The 24,046-nt window shown below is 32.2% G+C and overlaps 4 protein-coding genes across 6 annotated transcripts in view; 3 read left to right on the forward strand and 1 right to left on the reverse strand.

Moving 5' to 3' along the window:
• Positions 1-1,615: 1,615 nt before the first annotated feature.
• LOC123677068 (beta-1,4-glucuronyltransferase 1) lies at positions 1,616-7,513 on the forward strand. Of its 2 annotated transcripts, none has more exons than XM_045613510.1 (4): positions 1,616-1,837; positions 2,520-3,457; positions 4,512-4,665; positions 7,114-7,513. In XM_045613510.1, the coding sequence occupies exons 1-4, from the start codon at positions 1,829-1,831 to the stop codon at positions 7,345-7,347; spliced, it is 1,335 nt and encodes a 444-aa protein (XP_045469466.1). In that variant the 5' UTR covers positions 1,616-1,828; the 3' UTR covers positions 7,348-7,513. The 2 variants fall into 2 exon arrangements, with proteins under 2 accessions (XP_045469466.1, XP_045469467.1); XM_045613511.1 differs by lacking the exon at positions 1,616-1,837 and adding an exon at positions 1,893-2,013.
• A 650-nt stretch (positions 7,514-8,163) lies between these two features.
• LOC123677070 (elongation of very long chain fatty acids protein AAEL008004-like) lies at positions 8,164-14,047 on the forward strand. Of its 2 annotated transcripts, none has more exons than XM_045613512.1 (7): positions 8,164-8,313; positions 10,393-10,475; positions 10,925-11,106; positions 11,369-11,506; positions 11,950-12,192; positions 12,996-13,152; positions 13,670-14,047. In XM_045613512.1, exons 2-7 carry the CDS (start codon positions 10,433-10,435, stop codon positions 13,699-13,701), a joined length of 795 nt encoding a protein of 264 aa, XP_045469468.1. In that variant the 5' UTR covers positions 8,164-8,313; positions 10,393-10,432; the 3' UTR covers positions 13,702-14,047. The 2 variants fall into 2 exon arrangements, with proteins under 2 accessions (XP_045469468.1, XP_045469469.1); XM_045613513.1 differs by lacking the exon at positions 8,164-8,313 and adding an exon at positions 8,464-8,898.
• A 1,542-nt stretch (positions 14,048-15,589) lies between these two features.
• LOC123677207 (trypsin-7-like) lies at positions 15,590-21,424 on the forward strand. Its single transcript, XM_045613779.1, has 6 exons — positions 15,590-15,665; positions 16,133-16,310; positions 16,447-16,585; positions 18,787-18,900; positions 19,153-19,305; positions 19,880-21,424. Exons 1-6 carry the CDS (start codon positions 15,590-15,592, stop codon positions 20,024-20,026), a joined length of 807 nt encoding a protein of 268 aa, XP_045469735.1. The 3' UTR covers positions 20,027-21,424.
• Positions 21,425-21,861: 437 nt separating this feature from the next.
• Positions 21,862-24,046, reverse strand: part of LOC123677208 (serine protease 53-like) — a 31,798-nt gene continuing 29,613 nt past the window's right edge. Inside the window, exons 8-12 of the mRNA XM_045613780.1 lie at positions 23,085-23,235; positions 22,810-22,948; positions 22,652-22,759; positions 22,463-22,597; positions 21,862-22,295 (exon numbers count right to left, since the gene is read on the reverse strand). Of these exons, the coding sequence (XP_045469736.1) occupies positions 22,155-22,295; positions 22,463-22,597; positions 22,652-22,759; positions 22,810-22,948; positions 23,085-23,235 (674 nt within the window). The 3' untranslated portion in view covers positions 21,862-22,154. The remainder of the gene's footprint in view (positions 22,296-22,462; positions 22,598-22,651; positions 22,760-22,809; positions 22,949-23,084; positions 23,236-24,046) is intronic.

Consider the following 24,046-nt stretch of genomic DNA (forward strand, 5'->3'; position numbering starts at 1 on the left):
AGTATTAAATCGAAAAGGAATTTTTCCTGATATAAATTGAGTTATTAAAACACCATTATAATCAATCCTACAAGAGTTGGCACTTCTTATATCTCAGGGTGTGATAACGATGTATTAGAAAGAAATGCATCAAGCATCATGTCAAACGGAGATCGACAAGATTTTCTTCTGTTCCCTTCTACAAATAGTGAAAGTCTCCTACCTGAACAATTGTAGCCTGATATTATTCTCCTGAAGATAAACATTTGATCGTAATATTTAGCATTCAATATCCCAAAAAACTACTCGTATGGGCAATTTTTTTGTGAATAAGGCCTTTTTTAATTAATAGCAACTTGAATGGGGAAAAATACGTGCAGCAGGCTGAATGCTCATAATGCAAGTCAAATCCTAAAATTTTTGAACAGAAGGTCTACTGGATGTCTCATTTACATTGAATGTATTATACAAGTACCATAGACGGCTAAGTCACCGGATATAACTTCACTCGACGTTTTTTGATGGAGTTACTTAGCTCTCAAAATATACATTAGAGTCCTGAAAGTTTGGAAGACCTGCGAATAAAATATTAGACATAAATTTTAATGATAATGAACATGTATAATTATAATACAGAGTGTTTCATTGGGAAACGGAAATATTTCACGAGTGCGTAGGTGGCACCAAGCTGATAAGCTGATCCCGAGTATTGATTTCAGAGGAATACACTAACGATTTCAAGTGTCCCCAGACATAATAATCCACTTCCAGCAAACCAAATTCTTAAAAACTTCACGTTTACGTCGAAAATTTGTGCAGTAATGAGAAACGACGAGAGAGTAACTGAAAGATAAAAACTGAAATGGTATGCAGCTATAAAAAGTAAAACCAATGTGAAAATCAATTACAAAAGTAATATTTTTGATAATTCATTGTTAAAAGTCATTTCAAACCATTTTCAGGTATCCAAGTTCTCAAAAACTTCACTTTTACGTTGGAAATTTGTGCAGTAAAACACACATCTCAGTCTAGTTTTTAGTGGTGTTTCCGAATATTGAAACAGATTTTCAAAATTCCGATGTACAGGGTGTTGTTTCGAGGATTCAAAAGATTCATAATTTTCTGTTAAAACGGATCTGGATTTTCAAGGCGGTTATTGCGTGATACGTTTGGGCTCTCAATTAGGAACATATTTGCCAAATATGAAGAAAATATAACAAGTGGTTCGTTTGATATGGCCTCAGAAAGAAACGAACAAAATTCATAAAACACCCTGTATCTCGGCTACGAAGACAGTAAGACCCAATAAATGGGGTATCTCCAGATCCGCCTTGGTGCCACCTATGCACCTGTGAACTATTTCCGTTTCCCAATGAAACACCCTGTATCTATAATATGGTTGATTTCAATCGAGCTGAGAAACAGGCAACTCGATTGCCTCTGTGAGATGCACATCATTGTATTGTGTATTTTCCATAAATAATATATCTATTTATAATTAATTCTCGTTCATATAATTCTGCTTTTCTTCATTTCGACTTTTTAACATAAACTTAATTTTTGAATTTTTCTTAATAAGGCAGATGTGTAAGAATTGGCGCTATATCTAAAATGCTATCTCTACGCATACACCAATCGATAAGGGCACGCAGTCGCCTATGAACCAAGACATCTAGACTAATTTCGGACATGTTGGTGAAAATACATGCAATGCTTACAGTTTTCCTGATTGATATTACATATAAATATAAAAATGCCAGTACCGAATGATAACAAACAGAAAAATTGAAGGAAGTTACCGCAATGTGATTACCGAATCTAACCAATGTGATAAAGTTTTGCATTCTCAATGACTTATGTGAGTATATTGTGAATGTTGTCAATGTTGATAATTGATTGCAATCTTTGTTGAGATACGATGTGAAGAAACGTCAGATTTGATTATATTTTCCACCAAAAGTTTAATACTTTTATGTTCCTGTTCAAAAGACATAATTGAAATCATGCTTATGTTATGGGATCATTAGAAATATGGTAATTCTTCAATTCAATAGCGGATATTCTATTTTTAATTTTGGTTGGTATGAATAAAACATTCTCTTATTGAAGAAATATACCAAACAGAAGAGTTAAGTTATGCACTTAATAATCAACTATATAGTTCTCAAGTAACTACTAAATTTTTTCGTTAAATATACCTTCAAAAATACCTAGTCTCGATTGATAGTCTCTCGATGTTATTATTGACATTGATAATGTGTACGCAAAAGACGAATTGTATGTTATTGTTAACATGAAGTATTCCAAAATTAAATCTTAGTATGTGTAGGATCACCTTATATCAATTTATATCTATTATATATTATGTATTTCTCAATACGTCTTCGATATCAATTCTATTTCTACAAAATTATGATTTGAGAAAAAGATCAACATAGTTTAGTGCTAATAGTAGCTAAATAAAATCTTACATTTTCTGAAAATTTTAATCTTTAGGCAATTTCATCGATATTATTAATTATTTTTCTAATTTTTTTCAGAGAATATGTCGAATATGGAACTTGAGTGTTATCACTGTGTTAGCCCTCACCTTCTATAATATTTTCCTGGCATTCAAACTGAATCGAGAACATGAATGTCCCAGAGCAATAATAACACCAAGAAGAGATTTTCAGAGACTGACAACAAGAGTAATAACAAGCAATGTTACCCTAGCGACTGGAAAACTTCAAAGTCCATTCGATGTTAGACTTGGTCGTTGGGATAATAAATTAGAGTACAAGTTTTTCGATAACGTATTTTTGGGAACTCAATACACGAATCTGAGTAAGAAGCACAAAACATGTTTGGCCACTCAAAGCTCCTTGGACAAATTATACTCAATAATTCAGGTGGCAAACCACTGGGATGGTCCGATATCTTTAGCAGCATTTGGATCTGGAGACGAAGAATTCAACAATCTACTTCTCTACAGCACATACCTCAGAGAATGTTTCCCGAAAGTCAAGGAAAAAGTTAATTTTCACTTCGCTTTCCCTCAAAACAACGCACCAACGAACTTACACATAAATTCTAGCCTTCTTAGTAAATTAGACTGCGACAACCCATATGGTTTACTCTTGCAGCTCAGCAGAATCAAAGATAGGAAAAAACTCATGAGATGGAAAAACCAAGTTATTTATCCCCAGAACCATTTGAGGAATTTGGCAAGGAAGAACTGCCAAAGCGATTACGTATTTTTGACAGACATAGATATCATTCCAAGCTATGGAATGGCTCAACTCTTGGATGGATTCCTTGAGAGCGATCACTGTGGAAATAAGCTATGTGCTTTTGTGATTCCTACTTTCGAATTGGATGAAAGAGTACGATTCCCTCCAAACAAGTCTGACTTGCTGAGATTGGCCGATAAAGGTCTCGCAAGACCTTTTCACCAGAAAGTATTCATTTACAATCAGTTCGCAACCAATTTCACCAGGTAAGAACCACAGATTTGTTCGATCAATAGTCATTATACCGGGTTGTTCAAAAGTACTTTGACAAGCTTCGGGAGGTGAATCTTCAGAAGATTCTCATATGAATTGTCTAAATAGATATATTATTATGTCTGAAAAGGCTTCCTTTCCAAGATATAAGGTGTTGAAATTTCATTTTTATTTTCGTTATTTCTGAATAACTTACGAAATATGACCATAATTGAAAGAAAATTGATATTTTTGGGGTTTTTTTGAGGTGTGTCGAATTCGAACTTGATGTTATCATTGCTCTTATTTACACGAAGAGCCATTTATCTTTTTTTTATGGAGAATCATAACTTTTTTGAGCGTACTTCTAGCACAGTTTATTCCTCTACGTAAAAATCTATCCTTGTAACAAGTCGCTATTAGAAACCGTTTTCTAGATATTTGTACTTCTAATAATCGATGCGTGTTGAAGTTATAAACATTATTTTGCATTTTTCACAAGAATGCTTAGGAAATGAATATCACGTTTAAGTAAGTAGTTTAGGCCCTCTGTATAGGGCACCATCAATAATCGAATTCGTTGATGGAGAATAACTCTAAATATGGTAGGTATATCACTTCTAATAATGAATCGTTGAAATTTTTCAGGAAAAAATCAAGCTATTTCTATGAAATTTGGCACAAAATCAGATATATTATCATAATGATCCTCGTGTCTGCGATCCATGAAGTTTTACTGCGAAAAATAAAGAAATGAAATTTCAAGAAATTCATATTCACGAAATACAAAAGATTTATTTTGGATTATTGTAATAACTAGATTAATTGATTATTTTCTATAATAAATCTTTGCATTTTTTCGTAAATCTCAAGAACTGCAGCAAAGTATGAAATTTTTCAATAATGTTGAGCATGAATGAGTTATATTCGATTGCATCATGAACATATTACGCATACTACTAGAACCTATGAAATGCAAATACGTTAGTGTGGTCATCAAAGTTCAATGAATGCATTGAAGTCTGGTGGTAATTTTATTCTAAACAGCATTTTTCTTCTTATCTACAGATGGCAGGATTCAAGAACTGATGGTCCGAATGTTCACATAAATCATCAAGTTACCAATTTCGAATTTTTGTATGAGCCTTTTTACGTCGCTAAGGATACTGTCCCTCCTCATGATGAAAGATTTGTAGGATATGGTTATACCCGAAACACACAGGTAAATGGATTCAATCTCAATCAGCAAAATGGAAAATTTGAAAGGGAAAAGAACTTTTTGGAATTTATTGAAATTTAAAACTTTGGTGTAGACTTAGCGATCAAAGTCACAAAAGTAACAAAATGGAAGAAGCAGCGAAATTTTGTTAACAAGTTTCATTAGTGTATCATAAAATTAGCATCTCTCATTTTTTCTCTCATACTTTTACAGATAGAAATTATAGATATATGTTTCATTCAAAAATGCTCAGAACACTAGCTTGTTTCTTGATTTGATTCTGATATGTTCCATTTAGTTCAAGATGAATAAGTTGATTTTCTCATCGAAATGTATTGCATGTTGTTAATTAAACTATAGGTACCTAAATGTAATACAGATCCGACCCAAAGAAATTTGGATAAGGGTCAAAATCACCTGAAAATCTACTTTGAATGACATTGTATGATATATATGTTGAATTCAGCGTTTAAAGTTATTTTGAAAAGTGTCATAAAATATACAGGTCCGTATTGAAAAAAATGAGGTTGAGGGTGGCCCAGAGAGCACGAAACGTTGGATGCGAAATCTGATTACGTCAAATTGAGAAAAATTTACTGTCGAATAAAAAATTCCTGTAACATTTTTTGTTAATATTCGAAATAAAGTGGGAAAAAAAGAAAAATCAACATGACAGAATTTACTTTTCTTATGATATCTCAATAACCGGCCCTGATAATCTCGATTTGTTTGAACTGCTTGATAATGCTTCTATGCATGCAACTTTTTCTCCATTTGAGCGACCTTCTAACTCTTATGGTTTAAAAGTTACCAATACAATCCCATTGAAAAAGTGGCCACCCTGTATAATATGCTATGAGTCAGAAGTAGAGTAGGTGTTATTTCCACCGAAACTTCACGGAAGAATACATGACCAAAATAGATGGCTTTCCTAAAAGAAATAAATTAATCACGCGTGTTTACCTTTGAAAGGTATTGCAACGTTCGAGTGACAATGCGAATGCATATATGTATTATTTTTTAATGAAGCTAGGAAAAGTTGGTGAATGGAGACAAAGACAATTATTGTATACAATTGGAAATCAGGCACAATGTAGATCATTTAAATTAATATAGGTAAAATCTGAAAATAATTTCATTTTTCCACTATCAACCTCTATTACGGTTGAGCGCTGAAATTTTCGATTTTTGTTTCGACATTCTCGAATTGTTTGGAAATACAATGGGTGTAACAAAAAAGTGTGAATGACAAAACATACCTATGTTCTTGTTATGGAATATCCTGTTTTTGATTGAATTTTCAGATTGCATTTGGGAAATAAATTAACACAAATTTGTTTGAAGTTTCATAAGCATATTGATTTTGAGATATTTATATTTTTCATAAATGTAGGTTCATTGTAAGAATCCAATAATAATAAATGTATATATTTAATTCGATGAGATTTTGAAAGTGAATACTGAAACGGGAGTACTGACTTTTTGATAATCATTGGAAACTCTACAGAATGTTCAAAATGAGACGATTAATTATCCAAACATCAGTATTGGGTTCATTCGACATAGAAAAAAAATCAAAAAATAATGATAATAAATTGGACGAACTCGTCCTCAATCATTTTTCAAATTTTTAAAATTTGCTACCTGATAAAAAAATAAAATATAGGTTGTGCCATTTGGAATAAGCCCTATAATAATGTTTGAATTACTCATCATCGTCTAATTTTGAACACCCAGTACAGTTCCCAATGATTATTGTCAAATGGTCAGTTCTCACCTCAGAGTAATAAACATAGATAGAGGGAGCATATATAATTTAAGTAAGCAAATTTTGTCCCCAACATGAACTTTCAAATTTGACATGAAGCTCGCGGAAATGAAAACATATTAGTGATACGATATTTCACTCAATTCGCGAGTTTTTCAGAGTGAATCAACGTTTCATATAAACTAAAAATATGTTGGAATAAATACCTAAATATATAAAAAATTCAGAAAAGAAAATTCAAGAGCGCCAAACGACGTGGAACAACCGATGACATTAGGAGAGCTAAAGTTGCCAAACCTTGGATTTCAGCAGGTAGATACAGAAAATAATAAATATTCTGCTTATTATATATAAATTCGACAATTAGAAAAAATATTGGATTCCAATTATTGAAATTTGCATATTTAATCGGGAATCACTCAAATAAATATATTTCATTCAATATATTAATTCATAACAATATAGTGAAATTGTGGATTTGAATATATATCACGATCCGACAACGTAATCTAACCATGTTGGAGACATGAAAAAATTGCGTATACTCCCTCTATCTATATTTATTACTCTATGGTTCTCACCAACGTTCTTTCCTACCTATCTTTGAATACTCAGGAAACAATAAATCATTGTGTAATAGTTTGGTTTTCTATGAAAATACAATCCAATAAATTTTATTGCAGGTATACGAGATGTTTTTAGCCGGATATCAATTCTATGTCCTCTCACCAATATTCACTATTCATTGGGGTCTACAACTGAAGAAATCGAGACCGCCTTGGAGAGAATCTCAAAACACCAAGAATATGAAGAAGTTCAAAGAATTCAAACGAGAACTTCTGGTGAAATACAAGAAGAATCCTCCGAAAAAAACTGCAGCTGAGGTGGGGTTTGCTCTTGGTATGGGCAAGCAGTGAACATAGAAGATCTTCATTTTTGGCTGAATCAACGATTAGTCGGATAATATTAGTCTACAGAAATATTGAACAAGTTTCATAACGAATATTTCGAAAAGCATCACTAGAAATAATTGTATTTTAGAAATATTTTTTGTATATCGAGAAGACATAAATTATTCCGAATAACATTTTTTTTCTCACTTTCAATAAACAAGAGAAGGAGCTAAGAAAAAAAAGTAATAGATAGTTCCGATACCGAAATGAAAAAGTCAAATGGCTAAAAACTCCTGCCATTTATTATTATATCTATCATGGAATCATAATGAAAAAATCTGAAATTTATAAATAAATCAATCAAAAGAACTGATCAGAGAATATGCTCCAATAAGTCCTTAATCATTCGGTCAAATGTTTATTTTCTCGAGACGAATGTCTGACTACTGAAGGAAATATTTTATAGATTACCAACCCTCTCTTAAATTTTTCATTGAACCCTGTTGGTTCATCATTGGTTGAATTGCTGTCGGAATCCTACTGAATTAATTTATCAATAGCATGGAAATAGTAACAATAATAGATGCGCCCAGTTCCTTTTGACGTATTTTTGCTCTGCCAACGTCATGAGTAAAATACTGATGAATTGATCACGGTATTCAATTCTTCTTCACAAATTCACTGGCTCTTATATTGGTCAATTATCGTACAACATTCAGAAATTAATTAAGTCAAATGCACTACTTACATACATAGATCAACAATGAAGTATTGTGATCTGGATACTTTGTGGGTCAATTGCATATCAACAAGTTTACTACGTTTTCAGTTCAAATAGTTTTTTGCATTTTTGATTATTCAAATCATATTCGTATGAAGATCAACATTTATTGCTGTGCAGTAGTTATTGCATATTCAAAAATACAGTGTTAACGGTAGGGTGACGAGATATGGTTCAGTTCTAGTAGATGATGCTGCTTTGTGAAATTTGTGAGTGATACTAACTAAATCAACAAAACATCAGCAGAAATTTTTCTTCATATCAATTTTACGTCTCCTAAATTTGGATCAAAATTATATCCTTTGAAATCAATTAGATGTATTCAGATTCTCGAATAAGCTACCAATAAAAAATTCAAACGAGAAATCCTACTAACTCAAACCTATCGCATTCTCAAACTCACTCAGATACATCATTCTACATCCTCTTGATTTTTAGCATTTGGAAATCATAGATCCGATTCTGGATAATTTTTCAAAAATTAACCCGTTCTACTACCTAGCTTTCATTTAAAATTATGTGGGACACCTAATTATGTACGAAATTAACCAATTCAACGATAATCAGTGATTATAAGAATAATTATCCCATTTATTACAACATAATTTCTGATTTTATTGTTATTAGTCACCTGAATCATCAATAAAAAAACTCTAAAATAAAAGAGGTATCATAAAGTATTCTCATTGTTTCGAATCGATATCGTGTTTAAAAAAAAAGGAGTAAGATATTTGTGATATGACACAGCAAATCCATGAAAGTTTTTATTTTTCTGCGAAGTGATGAATTCGAAGGTATGACTTTTTTTATTGAATTAGAAATAATCTTCGTCTTTTTTATTTTACAGAATATTGCAACTCATATGAATGAAATCAAATAATGAATATTTCAATTCAGGGCTTGAATCTGAGGCTAACTAAAAAAATATTGAAAAGGATTTTCAAAAATAATACCGGGGTAGATTTGAGTTCCCTAGTAAGCGTATGATAGGTATATTTCAGTATATTCATTACTGCATTTATTTGGATCAATACTACATTATTTTAATTGAGGCCAGAGTTTTAATGATGCCAAATATTGTATACTCGGTTTCAAAATGGAAAGAGAGCAGAGGTCTTTTCGGGTAGAGAAATTAAAATTTCGTTAAATCATTGGCACCCACTGATTTTGTTTTTCAAGAGCATATTTTTTGACATCATATCAATTTATCTCCCTACACCGACCAAACCCTTACATTTGCATAGGAAAGATGGTTCCTGCGATATGTGCTTTGAAAATGAAATACTTACCTCTCAATTCATCTTGAAATAATTACCCAATTTCAATGAGACATTGTCACCTACATCGAAAAATATCAACCTGATTGAATCACGAAAAAATTGAGTTTTTAGTAATAAGTATTTTATCAAATGATCTTCTTAAATTTTTTATGGTTCTGATGATGTGAGTAGGTTGAAATTTGGCACAGAGCTTGCGATTGATATTTCATATCAACCTTCAAAATCTCAAGCTTGGTTTTATGGTCACGGAAGTATAGGGTATTCTATTCCATTTTTCTTCTGGAAATTTTTATTGCTCTGATGATTTGATCAGTTTGAAAGTTTGCATAGAGCTTGAAATTTGAAGTTTATATTCAAAAACTCAACTTCGTCAGTGTCGTGGCCACGTAAATATTGGGGAATTTTATTCAGATAATAATAATAATAATAATAGTTTATTAAACATATTCCTCTTTAATTTTTTATGTTACTGGTTATGCTATCGACGTAACAGTTTGCATTGAACTGAAAAAATTTAAAGGTTGTGGCCACAAAAATACTGGTTAAAGTTCTTTCGACATTTTTTTCATTCGATATTATTCTGATTGAGCATTCAACATGAAATTTTGCACGATGTTTAAAACGAATTCATAGTCGAGTAAAATTAAAAACGAATACCCACCAGCTCAAATCGTGCTGAATATTATAGCAGTAGTTTTTTCTTATGAGTAGTTAATAATCTAAGGAAGTGGAATGATTTAAATTTCATACGAAAATTACAATGTTTCTTTATAAGAAAGAAATATAATATCAGACTCATTATAGTTGAGAGCGAACTCTTGTTCATGAAAATTTTTGATCTCAATTAACTTTTAATGACGCAATCTCAACAAACCATTTGAGATTGTTTAATTGAAAAACATACTATTATATAATCGATTCACCCATTATTTATTATTGAAATTAGCGCGAACATCCCCACCCCAATTTTGTTTTATGATTTTGATTAGTATTGTTTTTATATTTCAGTGTGTTAGTTTGAATGTATTTAGATCTAAATTGAACGACGATGTTACCCCAAATCATAGACGATATCATCGAGTTCAATGGTGGTGAGTAATGAAATATAATTTTCTTGATGGTGAGATGAAAATTTCAATTTAGTGATCAAACTGTGCTGTTGGAGAACTGAACACCAATTCATTCGGTTTCAATTGTTTTTTCTATCATTTATGGAAATAAAAGTATTATTACCTAAGAGATAGATAATTAACAAAAAAACTCAGTTTTGGCTTATTATACCATCAATTAAATCTTTTCCATCAAATAATCAAAGGAAATTCATGAAATTTTTTACAGTACTCGAAACTGAAATATTGTCTATTAAAACATTATCTAGCTTCTGATTTGCCAGGACAGATCATTCATCTGAAATATTCAATAATGACCCTTCTATATATAATCAATCGCACATTTTTCACCCATAATTACTACCAACCAAATCAGAAAATCTATCTTCGGTTGTTCTCTTTAAATATCAATCATTTGATTAACTTTCCAGATATAAGAGTAAAAGGTTCATACAGAATATGGCAACCCCTTATGATAATGCTCATTTATGTTCTGGCTGTGACAAAATTAGGACCTTGGTTCATGAAAAAGAAAAAACCTTACAACATCAAGCATTTTATTATGACTTTTGATGCCATTCAAGTGATTGCAAATTTTTATTTCATGCATCAGGTAAGTAATCATTGAATTTTATGATGACAATGAAATGAATGTGACATAGAAATCATTTAGTACTTTCATTTTCATTGGGACTAATTGTAAATTCCAATTATTTTCTAGAATTGTTTGATATACAGCTGATTTTTCTGGATGAATCGCAGTTTATTAACTTATTATTATTTCATACAACCATATTGATCGCATTCTTCAATTTTGGTTTTTGTTTCTTTTATTGAAAAAAAAAACAGGAATTAAAATTGATCTTTAAATTCAGGTTATTTCGGTGGTAATGAGGATGACTGGATCCTACTTTTGCCTCGATCTGGATTCATCTGACAGTGACCTTGCAAGATATAGCCTCTTTCTGACCAAGTTTTACTATTGGTTGAAAATATCTGATCTGCTAGATACTGTAAGTGTTCGCATACAAATCGAAAACACTCCAATCATCTCATCGTGATTCGAAGTCATACAGGGTGATTCACGAAAATGGCCTATTAGACGCCTTTGGAAAACTGAACATTATTTTATGCAGAAAATTTGCATTTTGGAGGTTGAGAAAATGAATTTTATCCCTTAAATAGATACAGAGATCTACAACTTGAGTATTCAGCCAAGTAATGGCATATTGCTGAACTTGTCCTCAAATAAGCTATCCAATGAAGCACCAATATACCAGGTGTGCCATTCGAAATAGGGAAGTAGTTGTCTGTTTTGAAGAAGTTGTGGAGATCTGAAAATATTGTAGGGAGAAAAATCATTGTCAAAAATTTTCAGATTGGCTTCCCTTGAACGTCTAATTTGTCATCGCGGAAAATCACCCTGTATATAAGATCTCATTTATGTACATTTCAGGTCTTCTTTGTATTGAAGAAAAGTTGGCGACAAGTGAGTTACCTACATTTGTACCACCATACAATTATGGTATTTCTGTCTTGGTTGGCCATCAAAATGGCACCAGGTGGGCATTGTGCTTACTTTGGACTAGCCAATTCCTTCACCCATACTGTCATGTACAGCTACTATCTTTTAACAGCATACGATCCTAGTTACAAAACTAATATCTCTGTCAAGAAATTCGTTACGCAATTACAATTGGTGAGTATTACCTAATTTTGTTTTATTATATCGATGATCAACTTTTGGACGCAGTCTTGATTTAAAATCTCAACTCCCCTGAAAATTCCACAGGTTACGTTATGGATTTTCCAAATTGAAGGGAATATCACACTTTATCAGGGAAAGTGTCCTCCAAATTGGCTGAATTTTTGATTTGTAATAGTCCAAAATTCAATAGGACACAATTTTTCCATAGGTTTTTTTTTGACGCTAGAGGCCCCTGAAAACTCATATTTGTTCTCCATTGTTGAACAAATATGAAACCTTTTCCTGAGTAAAATCGACACTATGCTGAGTGATCAAGATGTGTAAACAGTCATAAATATGAGATACTATCAATAGCATTTTTCTTTGGTGCTGTTACATTTGGTTCATTATACAGTGTGACTACTTACAATCTTTTAAGTTCAATTATTCGAGAAAAATAATGATTTTTCAACATAACAAGCCAGACCATAAACAGAACTCAATGTACAATTTATCAATTCATAAGTAAAATGGGGAGAGTTTCTTCAACCAGAGCCAATTCTCCAAGTGATGATTTCAATTACAACATAGCGACCTAGGTGTTACATTGAGTGCATATAAAATCTTAAAAAATGAGGGAAGCAGTGAGGTCGAATCAGGAGCTCTTGAGCTCTTGCATTCATGCAATAGAACTCTCGTTTCCTTCGTGTGTGGAGATATTTTGTGTAGGGTTAGACTGTAGTGTGAAATTTACCGTATTTTCAGTTAAGGTATCAGTGATTTGAAATAATTTTATCGTTATTATCATGTTTCAGGTGCAATTTGTTTTCGTGTTCATCATGTACCTTCCAACTTTAAGCAGATCATGTCCGTTGCCATCTATAATTGGCTTGGCAGCTGTTACTCAAGCTTGCTATTTCTTTTATCTTTTCGGAATGTTCTACTACAATAACTATGTCAAAACGAACAAAGGTAGGTTTTGTATCAGAGTATCATCTATATTAATATAGATTAATATCTGAAGTCCTGAAGATTCTATAACAACAAAATTTTGAGATGACTATATTTTAGATACTGTCTTGGTACAGCATATTTTGTGATCAGTAGTATAATGCTCAATTGTGAATAGAGGATATCTATGATGAGAGTTTATCAATGATAGTCAAAGTCACTTCATGGCTCTCGTTTTAGACATAAAAGATGTTGTGAAAAATTAAAAAAAAATATAATCTGCTCTCTTTCTCAGTCATTTGCATAACTAACATTCTTTAAGCTAAATACACTTTTTTATGGCGTTTAATCCCTGTATTAATCCATTACAGTTACATAATTTCACTTTGCTCTACTATTAGTTAGAGCATCATTAATAATTAATAATTACTGATAATTCATATGATTGACATCAACAAATAATTATTTGTCAGAAAACACAATATGAGTCGCATATTTGAACCAGCTTATATTTATACAAATATATTTTGAATTTCAGATGAAGAACAGAAAGGAATGAAGACCAGATAATGGAACTGTTCATTTGTTTCATAATTTACGAGAAGTGATTCTAGCTGCAGTGTTAGTCTTTTAATTATTTTACCGAACTGATATTCTGAATCTCCATCATTCTGTCGACTCGAAATATTTTTGTTCGTTTTATTTAGATGTAAAATATTTCAATACCTGTACTATCTGTTAATTTTTTCGAGACTTTTTATGGGAGATTCGATGAAAGTAGGTAGATTAAAAGGATAACAGGGATATCTAATTTTTGTTTCCATTCAATGATTATATTTTATTGTACATTTTTTTGAATTATAAGATATCTAGTATAACATCTTTGTAATTACTCTTCAATAAACTGTGTTTTTTATATCAATATTATTATTCTCAACTTCTGTGGAGTAAGATAAGTACATTTTTTGAGGTAGCAAATTCGAGTGAAATTTTTCGATATGAAAATTTCAGAGCGAGAATGACATTTGGCTACATAGGGATCGCCAATTCTAACACCGCGTACTGTTTTTTGGTAGACCTCACAGTTTGAGAGGAAACTGAATTGGAAGTTTGGAAAAAACAATAAACTTGAATATCTATACAAAAATCGTTATATCTTCTTAAATTTATTTCACAAACCCCTCAAATACTACTTTCACTTTTCTCAAATCTTTTAAGGTCTAGGTTTTGTAAATTCAAGTCCAATTTTTCGACATAAAAATTTTTGACGAGTACGGAATTTGGCTACGTAGGTATTGCCAATTCTAACATCGTTCACGGATTTTCCGTAGGTATCAAAGTTGAGGAAAAAACGGAGTTCAAAATTTGGAAAAAAAACCGTAAAAATTGAATTTCTACATAAAAATCGTTATATCTCCTAAGATACCTCAAATAGAGATCAACCTCTAAAATATGATGAGGTTTTAAGTTCATATCTTGCGTCCAGGAGTTGTGGCAGCCTACAGAAAATTATATTTTTTTTTTGAAAATTTATGTTTATAACTTATAATTTCTGAAATAATAGACTAGTCGCCCAACAGGTATTTTTTGATAACGTAACCATATCTATCCATTGGAATAATGGTATGAACAATAAGAATTGAATCTCTATACGAAAATCGTTGTCTCCTGAAATATTTGTCACAGACACCTCAAATTCAAATTCAAACGTTTTTTGAAGATCAAACTCTGATCTAAAACATGATGAGGTTTCGAGTCCGTATCTTGCATCCAGGTGCATTTTTTGACTTGTACATATATTTCAACCGAAAATTTCTGAGATCAAAAGAAACACTTTTTTCCTTTCCTATTCTTTCCGATTCACCAAGATTAGCGGGCTCTTAGGAATTGAGCGGACTTCGATCGAATTTCATGTTCGGAAAAGATGAATCACATCAATAAGAAACCATATTCCGAAAATGATTTCCTACAATTCCATTCCATTTGCGAGTAATAATTAAAAATCACATTTTTTTATGTATTTATTGACACTGAGATATGGATCATTTGTTTCCGATATTCTCCATGAATATTCTGTGCTTCAGGTAATGCAATTAACAAGAAATATGGCATGAAGCTTCAAATTGTTATTCTATATATAATAAAAAAAAATTTGAACGGCATATGTAAAGTGCAACAAGTCAGTTTTGCTCACTAACAAACTAAAAGGCGGAATTTGAGATCCGAATTTATATTTCAAATCAATAAACATCATTGCAAGAAGACAAGGTAACCTTTAGTATTTATTGATTAAATTTCATGAATAAAATTGTTTATATCACAATGGAAATAGCAGTACCTCAACTACGGGATCAATAAGAATTTCAACAATTTAATCTTGTGAAGACCAAAATTCAGATGAATCACACTTGTCCCTTCTAATGATGCATATTGGTATGTCTTATCTAGAGACGAGAACATGAATTCAGGTGTTGAGTTGAGGAGAACAAAGTCACCTATCATCCATTCAGATAAATTGAAGCATATAAAGGAAGGTAAATATGAACTTTGTTGATTATGTTAAGAGTTTCGTGGCAAAATGCGTATACTTCTCATTTTTTTGACCATTCATTTTGAGTTTCTAGTGGTTAACTGCGAAAATATCACAGAAATCGACACAGAACAAAATTATGAATTATTTGTGGGTAAGTGTGAGCTTCCTTTTTGAAATTTGAATTTGAAAATTGGAATTTGAAAATTGGAAATGGATTGACTAAGAAACTGAAATCATTGTTATTTAGAATATATTTTTATTTCAGACATTCATGCTATGATGAAATGTTTCATTGTCTTTTGTTCATTTATTCATTTTTTGTTTAGATTAAATCAACAATTTTCAGATATTTTTCAATTTATGTTTGAGAAATTTTACTTTTTATTCCTCTATTGCCTGAACCAAGCCTTGTAACTACCTTCAGGGTATTATATGGGAGCTAAAGAAGATCTTCCGTAATTTTTGCAGACTTTCCAGAATTCAGCGAGCATCTACCACATTTGGATGGACGTATAGTAGGTGGAAGTGCAGTAAATATTACCCAGTTGCCATACCAAATTTCTTTACAGTACAGAGGTCAACATATTTGTGGTGGATCCATAATCCATCGTTCCTTCATACTAACAGCAGCACATTGTGTAGACGGGTATGTTTACCTATATTTTCTTACAGATCAGGATGGACTTTTTCCATATTCGACGTAGAACCACGTTTTTGTGATTTTATCGAACTATATCGAACTTGAGCCTGTTCATCTTTATTGCTTTAAATGATTTCCATAGATTTCAGACGAGTAGACTACAAGTGAGAGCTGGTTCGACCAACATTGTTTCTGGAGGTTTTACATCCAAAGTGTGTTCTGCTACTAAACATGGATTGTATAATAAATTTTCTCAAGATAATGATATAGCGATTTTACAGGTGAATGAACATCTTTCTGGATTTCTTTACAATATTTATTGCCTAGATAGTTAGTTTTCTTTATCAGTTGCTAGGTTCAAGGCGTCTTTAAAGTATATTTCATAATATCACTAAAATTTACAGAATAAGAAACGAACAGAAACCTCAAATTGAAGGGTGTATTGTTTATGGTTATGGTTAAAGTAATTGGTATCCATCGAAACTGATGTGGTAAAAATATCACTCTCATAAAAGGCCGTTTTTGAATTTTCAATAACTAGCTGGAAATCGATTTATTCAATTTGAGGAAACAATAATGAAATGCAAAAAATGCTATAAGCATCACGAAGGCAGGGCGAACTGATCAAACAATTTTACCGGTAAAATAAACATACCGTTCTTGTACTTAAAATTAGGTTCAGTAAAACGAAATCCATTATTTTTCCAATTTAGTTATCTGTCTCTCGTATCGATGTCACTGGAAGGCGAATTGTCGAAAATGTCGATAAAAACACGGACATTGTCGAGCCTGACCATCACGTAAGCAATGTTTCTATTGCCGAAAAGCTGAAGAAGCACAAAAATCTGTTTGGAACTATTTGCATAAGGCTGGTCTCAAGTAAGTTCGATGTATGGGTTCAACTCAAGTTAATACAAAAAACCTCATGAGTTATGAACAGTAATTTCATCTGGGAAGGGCTGCCGAATCGCCATAAAATCGATCTATTTTTGATGTGGTTGTTAAATGGTTATGTGAAGTAAATTACTTACGACAACGTCAAACGAAAATGGTCGTGTTCAAAACGTGGTGAGCCGGTGGAAACTATGGCCAAGCTAGGATTGATGGCCAGGCAGGTTTTGCAGTCTGTTTGGTGAGATTTGCAGAGAATTATCTACTATGAGCTGCTTTCCTTTGCCACAACTGTAGACTCGGAACTGTGCTGCCAACAATTGGACCATCTGAAGGAAGGAATACCCTAGAAGCGGCCAATAGGATAGGAATTGTGTTCCACTAATACAACGCCAGGCCACACTCATTAATAGTGATTCACCAGAAGCTCCGGGAGCTTGGTTGCATCCACATCATAGTCCGGACCTAGCACCAAGTGATTACCATCTATTCCTATCCATGGCGAATAATTTTGCTTGTGAAAAATTGGCTTCAACAGAGGCTTGTGGAAATCGACTGTCTCAATTTTTTGCCAATAGGGACGAAGACATCTATGAGACAGGCATAATGGAATTACCTTCAAAATGGCTACAAGTTATTGAACAAACAACTATGGTTATAAATCAGAGCCTTGTTTTTTATGCAAAAATAATGTATTTATTTCACTACACCTTATATACCTATTATACAGGGTGGCCATTTGAAAACGAAACAGACGAGATTACAGACGAAATAAAGTTTTTCGATAGAAATGCTCGGACAGGTCGATTTCTGTTTCGAGGGGGACAACTAAAGATGTAGGTTACGGACGCATAGCGCTTCAACCCTTGCTGCTACAACCCCCACCCCCAATTTTTGAATAGGGAAGATGGGGTGAGTGATACCTCAATTTAAAGGTATTTTTATACTGATTTCAGCACAGTAATTGTTTTTTCATTTTATGCATTAGTTCTCGAAATATTCATGCGTTAGTTAGTTAGGAAGGAAGCCACACAGTCATGGTTGTTTTGAAGCTCAAAATGTCGATTTTTCACAAAACACTACAAGTGCCATGAAAACACCACTTCATTTTCAAATACTTAGTTAAGAATATTTCGAGAATTAATGCATAAAATGAAAAAACAATTACTGTGCTGAAATTTGTATAAAAATACCTTTAAATTGAGGTATCACTCACCCCATCTCCCCTATTCAAAATTTGGGGGTGAGGGTTGTGGTAGCAAGGGTTGAAGCGCTATGCGTCCGTAACCTACATCTTAAGTTGTCCCCCTCGAAACAGAAATCGACCTGTCCGAGCATTTCTATCGAAAAACTTTATTTCGTCTGTAATCTCGTCTGTTTCGTTTTCAAATGGCCACCCTGTATATAATTTTGACTTCTGGAAGCATTATTGAACTGATCGGTATCGACTGTGATTTGATAAAATCTTATCAATTGCATTTTTTCAAATTTGAACAAAAGAATTTGCATTCAATTATTTTTCAAAGTTTCAACATGATATAACCATTTCATACTTCAGAGGAATCTTAATTCAAATTGTATGTTCTTATAGCTCTGCAAATCTCTACCTATTGGAGATGGAATTCGTATAGTGCAACTTCCCAAACAAGGAGAACAAATCAAAGCTGGATTATTAGCAACAGTCAGTGGCTGGGGCTATACATCTGTAAGTTTTGGCCGATAGAATGAAATACCAAATTCATTTCACACCCACAAGCATATTATAAATTTCTTAATATATCTAATACGGAATAGCTAACTTGGTATTCCCGGATCCTCAATATCCCGCGTTTGACTTTTTCATTTTCATGAAATTTGGTAATGGGTATAGAACGAGTAATCGTTGTTCCGAATTACTTCCATTAGATACATTCTGCAATGCTAAAATATTGGAACTATAGATGAAATTTTTTCTTAGGAAGGTGGTGGTCAAACAACAAAGAGTCTTCAGCAAGTTAGAGTACCCGTAGTGGAACAACAAACTTGCAAACGTTTATATCGTTCAACAGGCCACATTACGGACAATATGATATGTGCAGGAGAAACTAAAGGAGGAAAAGATTCTTGTCAGGTAATTAGAACACATCATTATTCTTTTTTTATCTTGTCAAGGGTCGGATGATTTTGCTGCATGTTTGTCTAATGGAAGAACGATTTATTATTTTAGTTATTTATTAATTTTGAGCTCCAATAAGGCAAATTTATTCCGATGAATTATTAAAACAAGAAAATAGTACGTCATCCGCTCTCCAGTGCTCAGGAATAAAATGAACTATATTTGCATGATTACAAGCAATAAAAAAAATTACATTACATAAAATGAACATTCTTTGGAATCTTCATTCGTATTCAAGGAATTGAACACCCACGTTGATTGATGTAATGATACTTAATGCAAAAACTCGAAGTAGTGAAATTTGAAGTTATCAATTTTTTTGTATGATATGATCATCAAAATAAATATTCATAGCTTCATGACTCAAAGGTTAGCAAACTTATTTCAATTTCGACAAGGATGACCTTGGGTTGGGGTCCATAATTTGGTTTAATTATTTTGTTTGCCGATTTTAATAATTGTAGGCGATATCAGGAAATGATGAACAATTGTGCAAAATTTGCAGGGATTAAATCAAAATTTTTTTCAGGGTGATTCAGGTGGGCCCCTTGTATCAAATGGTAAACTGGTTGGAGTTGTATCATGGGGATATGGTTGTGCCAGACCACGTTTCCCTGGGGTTTACACCAGAGTATCCAAATATAGGAACTGGGTTAAATACAATGCTAATATATAAGAATGGTTATATTAGTCGAAATAGATTATTTCATCGACCAGTACATCATAAGCGGACATTTCACTCACGTATCTCAATTACTAAAAAAAAAAACATGTATATCTCAAATACCTAATGTATAAGTCAGTTTGCATCATCAAACAACAAATAGTACGTACAAAATGAAATGTAACAATTATCAAGTAACATACATGCAAAAGTTACCATGTGCGTAATATATACAGGATGATTCACCGCGTTGGCCAATTAGGCGTTTATGGAAAAATAATCATAATTCTGTTCTAAAAATGTTCATTTAAAATCTTTACAATTTTTCATTATACCGGAAAGAGACTACGACTTCCTTATTTTAATTGGCACACCCAGTATATTATTGCATCATTAGACAGCCCCTTTGATGACAATTTCCGCAATATGTTATACCACGGGTAAAAACTCAACGGTTCATAAGTTAATGGGATTCTTATGAAATAAATGATGGCGATTAGGACTCACATCTTTTTGAATATTTCTGTAGCAGCAGTTTTTTTCGAAGAAACCTTTTTCATTTTCGATTCTGCGAATACGTAGTATTATAAGACTGTTTGCGGTCTGAAGCAGAAATGTAGAGGGTGTTCATCAGAAGATCATGAACTTGGACAACTCAAATTCATAAAAATTAAAGATTTTTAAATTAGAACCTATATATTTTTTTAAGTCAATTCTACGTAGAAGAGAAGGGGATTTTATTTAAAATAAGAAAAAACCGCAATTTATAACTGTGTGGAGTAGTATATGACAGAAAGAAACTGAAATTCGATTTTTGGATAACTCAATTTGAAATTTCATGAATTGTAATTGATTTTTCGTTGGGATTTCACGTTAACTTTTCAAGTATTCATTTCAGGTATAAGGTTTGTTGAAGTAACCTCCCTTCTCTTTATACGTAGAATTGACTGAAATAATAAAAAATATGGGTTTTAATTTGAAATTAGAGCGTTTTGATTAATTTGAATTGTCCAAGTTCATGATCTTTTGATGAACATGTTTGGTCCAAACCGCAAACAGTCTTATAATACTACGTATTTGCAGAATCAAAAATGGAAAAGATTTTTTCGAAAAAATTTATTTCAGGAATATTCGAGAAACTGTCAGTCCTCGTCGCCTTTTTCCATAAGATTTCAATTAACTCATGAACCGTTGAGTTTATACCCAAGGCATGGCATATTGCTGAAATTGTCATCAAATAAACTATCTAATGATGCAATAATAAACTGGATGTGCTATTTCAGTTAAGAACGTAGTGGTTTCGATATAACCGGCAGTTGTAGAGATCTGAAAATATTTAAGGGAGAAAAATTATTGTCTCAAACCCCAACATGCAAATTTTCAGCAGAAAATTATGATTAGTATTTCATAAACGTCTAATAGGCCATCGCGGTGAATCCCCCGGTATATTATGTCATCCGAATAGTTGTAATAATTTATTATTTATTTTTATCCAGATTATATAAAGATAGAAAATCTTATCAAGATATGAAACTTTCCATTCCATTCAAATTGTTTGGATAGGATACATGTTGATATGAAAAAAAACTTCCTGAACTTGATCTTGTAATAATACATTTTTGCTATCACTGAATTTCTCAATTGACAACATAGAGATGATCATAAAAATCAACTAGTATTAATTTTTTTAAATTTCAACAAATGAAAATGCCTTATTTGACCTCACATAAAGCTGTTAAATTTTGATTCGTAAAATTATATTGGTCATCATCTACCTAGTTCCGACAATACTCAACAGAATTGTATTAATGAAATCAGCTTAAGTTTCAATAAATAATAGAAAAATGATACTTTCATAAGGATATAATATAGAATCAAATCCCACACTCTTATGTTATAACAATATTAACAATTAGTGAGATATCGATAAAAATAACATGTTGGTTGATGTAATTTTTGGTATGGATATTTCCCTCATCCCGAAAAATAAGCAGAAGCAGATATGAATTAGGGACATGAAATATAAAAGATTCAGAACATGGATAAAAAAATTATTTACAAAATAAAATTTCCTGGGATTTCCTCTCAGAAACAAAATAAAAATCAAGTTTACGGATATTTTTCGAAACTTCGAAGATCATTAAGCACCAGTATTCTGTCTGATCCAGCTCCGTATCGACGAAATTTTGGTGAATAAACTTGGCTTTCCACTATTGCATGATAAAAGAGAAGAATATCCAATCAAATTTTCCTTCAGAACCATTGGAGCTCCAGCGTCTCCCTAGAAAAAAAGATCTCCTCATGAATGAAATAAAACATTGGATTTTCGGAATTGCTCCCGAATCTTGATACATTACTTCGGGTGAATTTAAAACCAACACCTACGCTTATCTTCGATTAAGTAATTCCTACTGTCCTAAAATTTCATACATTAATTCATCAACTTACTTTGCAAACATCCTGATATATATCTCCAGCACAGAATAACTGATTACTGGCTGTTTTTTGTGGCCAAATCTTGTGACATTCATCCTGTTGAATTATCTCCACCTCTGCATATTTGAGTATTTGTGGTGCGACTTCCTATCAAATGAGTTGAAGTTTTTTCAGCTATTATTATTTTCTACTATTTCTCACCTGATTTATATTGAAACCAGTAATATTCACTACAGTGCCAGCAGGAACGTCTTGCTCAGATAAAATTGCTGGTGAAATTTTATCGGAATATGTCAGATCTTGTGCAAGCTGAAAATACTCAATAATTATAAAACTCTAGATGAATGTGAAAAGTTCACCTTCACAATAACAGCATCGTATGTTACGTTCACGTTAACATGATTTTCGTGAATTAAAAAATCGGAAACTGCTACTTCAACTCCATTTTTACCGGGTGTAGAAGAACCAGCAACAACTCTCAAAAATTGCAAGTCAAACCTGAATGATGAAAAACACGATTGTTGAAATTATATCCGAAAATAAATGAGTCAAATGCAATTTTGTACTTAAACATTTTTTTCAATTCTCGAAAAGCAGAAGTTCATTATTGTATCAGTAAAAAAATACTACTCACGGTTCAATCAAATCGAAGCAACTAGCAGCTGATAAAACATTCTTAGAGTCGATGATTACACCACTACAAAAATGATTGCCCAATTTTTGCAAAGACACAATATATGGAAAATTTTCCATTGATGCAAAATTTCCATGTGGAACAACCAAACCTTTGGAATTTATAATTTCGAAAATTATGCACTGTAGAGTCAAATCCTTGTGTTTATATATTTGTGATTGAAAAATATTTGAAAAGGATGATTCAAAAATACTTGAAACTGATTCGATTTCCTGTACGGAAGCAAATAATTAAATGATTATTAATAATAAGTTCCAACTTTTCTTGCAATTGTCTATTACAATCACTCTTTAAGATGTTTCTTTCGAGGTTCCTTCCAAGTTCCTGAATATTTGCGTTGTTCTTCAGAATTTTCACAACATAGAATTTTAATGAGGAAAGTTCCGGACATAATGCCTAACTTCGGAGATAATAAATGTAAAAACTGATATTATAATGGAAATTATCAGGGATTTTCTCTTCTTAGGAGTTTACTCGAACTACTCCCAAAATGATCGTTTCGAACATTCTCTGAACCAATATGATTTGAAATTCAATTCGTTCGGGAATAAACTTACCACTGACAATAGGAATGGTTAAGAGAGCTGAAAAACCTAATAGTTTCATGACTTTAGCGGTGTTGGAAGTAGAACTGATACGTTTTTCATTAGGAAACATTTTTTATAACAGTTGTCTGAATCAATTAAGCACTCAACCTAATCTCTATTTTCAAAAAATTGGAGGTTATCTTTGAAGGATGTGTAGTCTCGAGTGTATGTAAATTATGTTATATAAAAGTGTTTTTCAGAGTGTTCATTACTTGTTACTGAAGTTATTATTGTACTGAGAAGTTGTTCTCGATATCTCTAGAAGTTTGAAGTGCAAGTTTATACTTGAATTTCAAGAGCCAATATTTTTGGATA

The sequence above is a fragment of the Harmonia axyridis genome, chromosome 3 (assembly GCF_914767665.1).
Source record: "Harmonia axyridis chromosome 3, icHarAxyr1.1, whole genome shotgun sequence".
NCBI classification, from domain to species: Eukaryota; Metazoa; Arthropoda; class Insecta; order Coleoptera; family Coccinellidae; genus Harmonia; species Harmonia axyridis.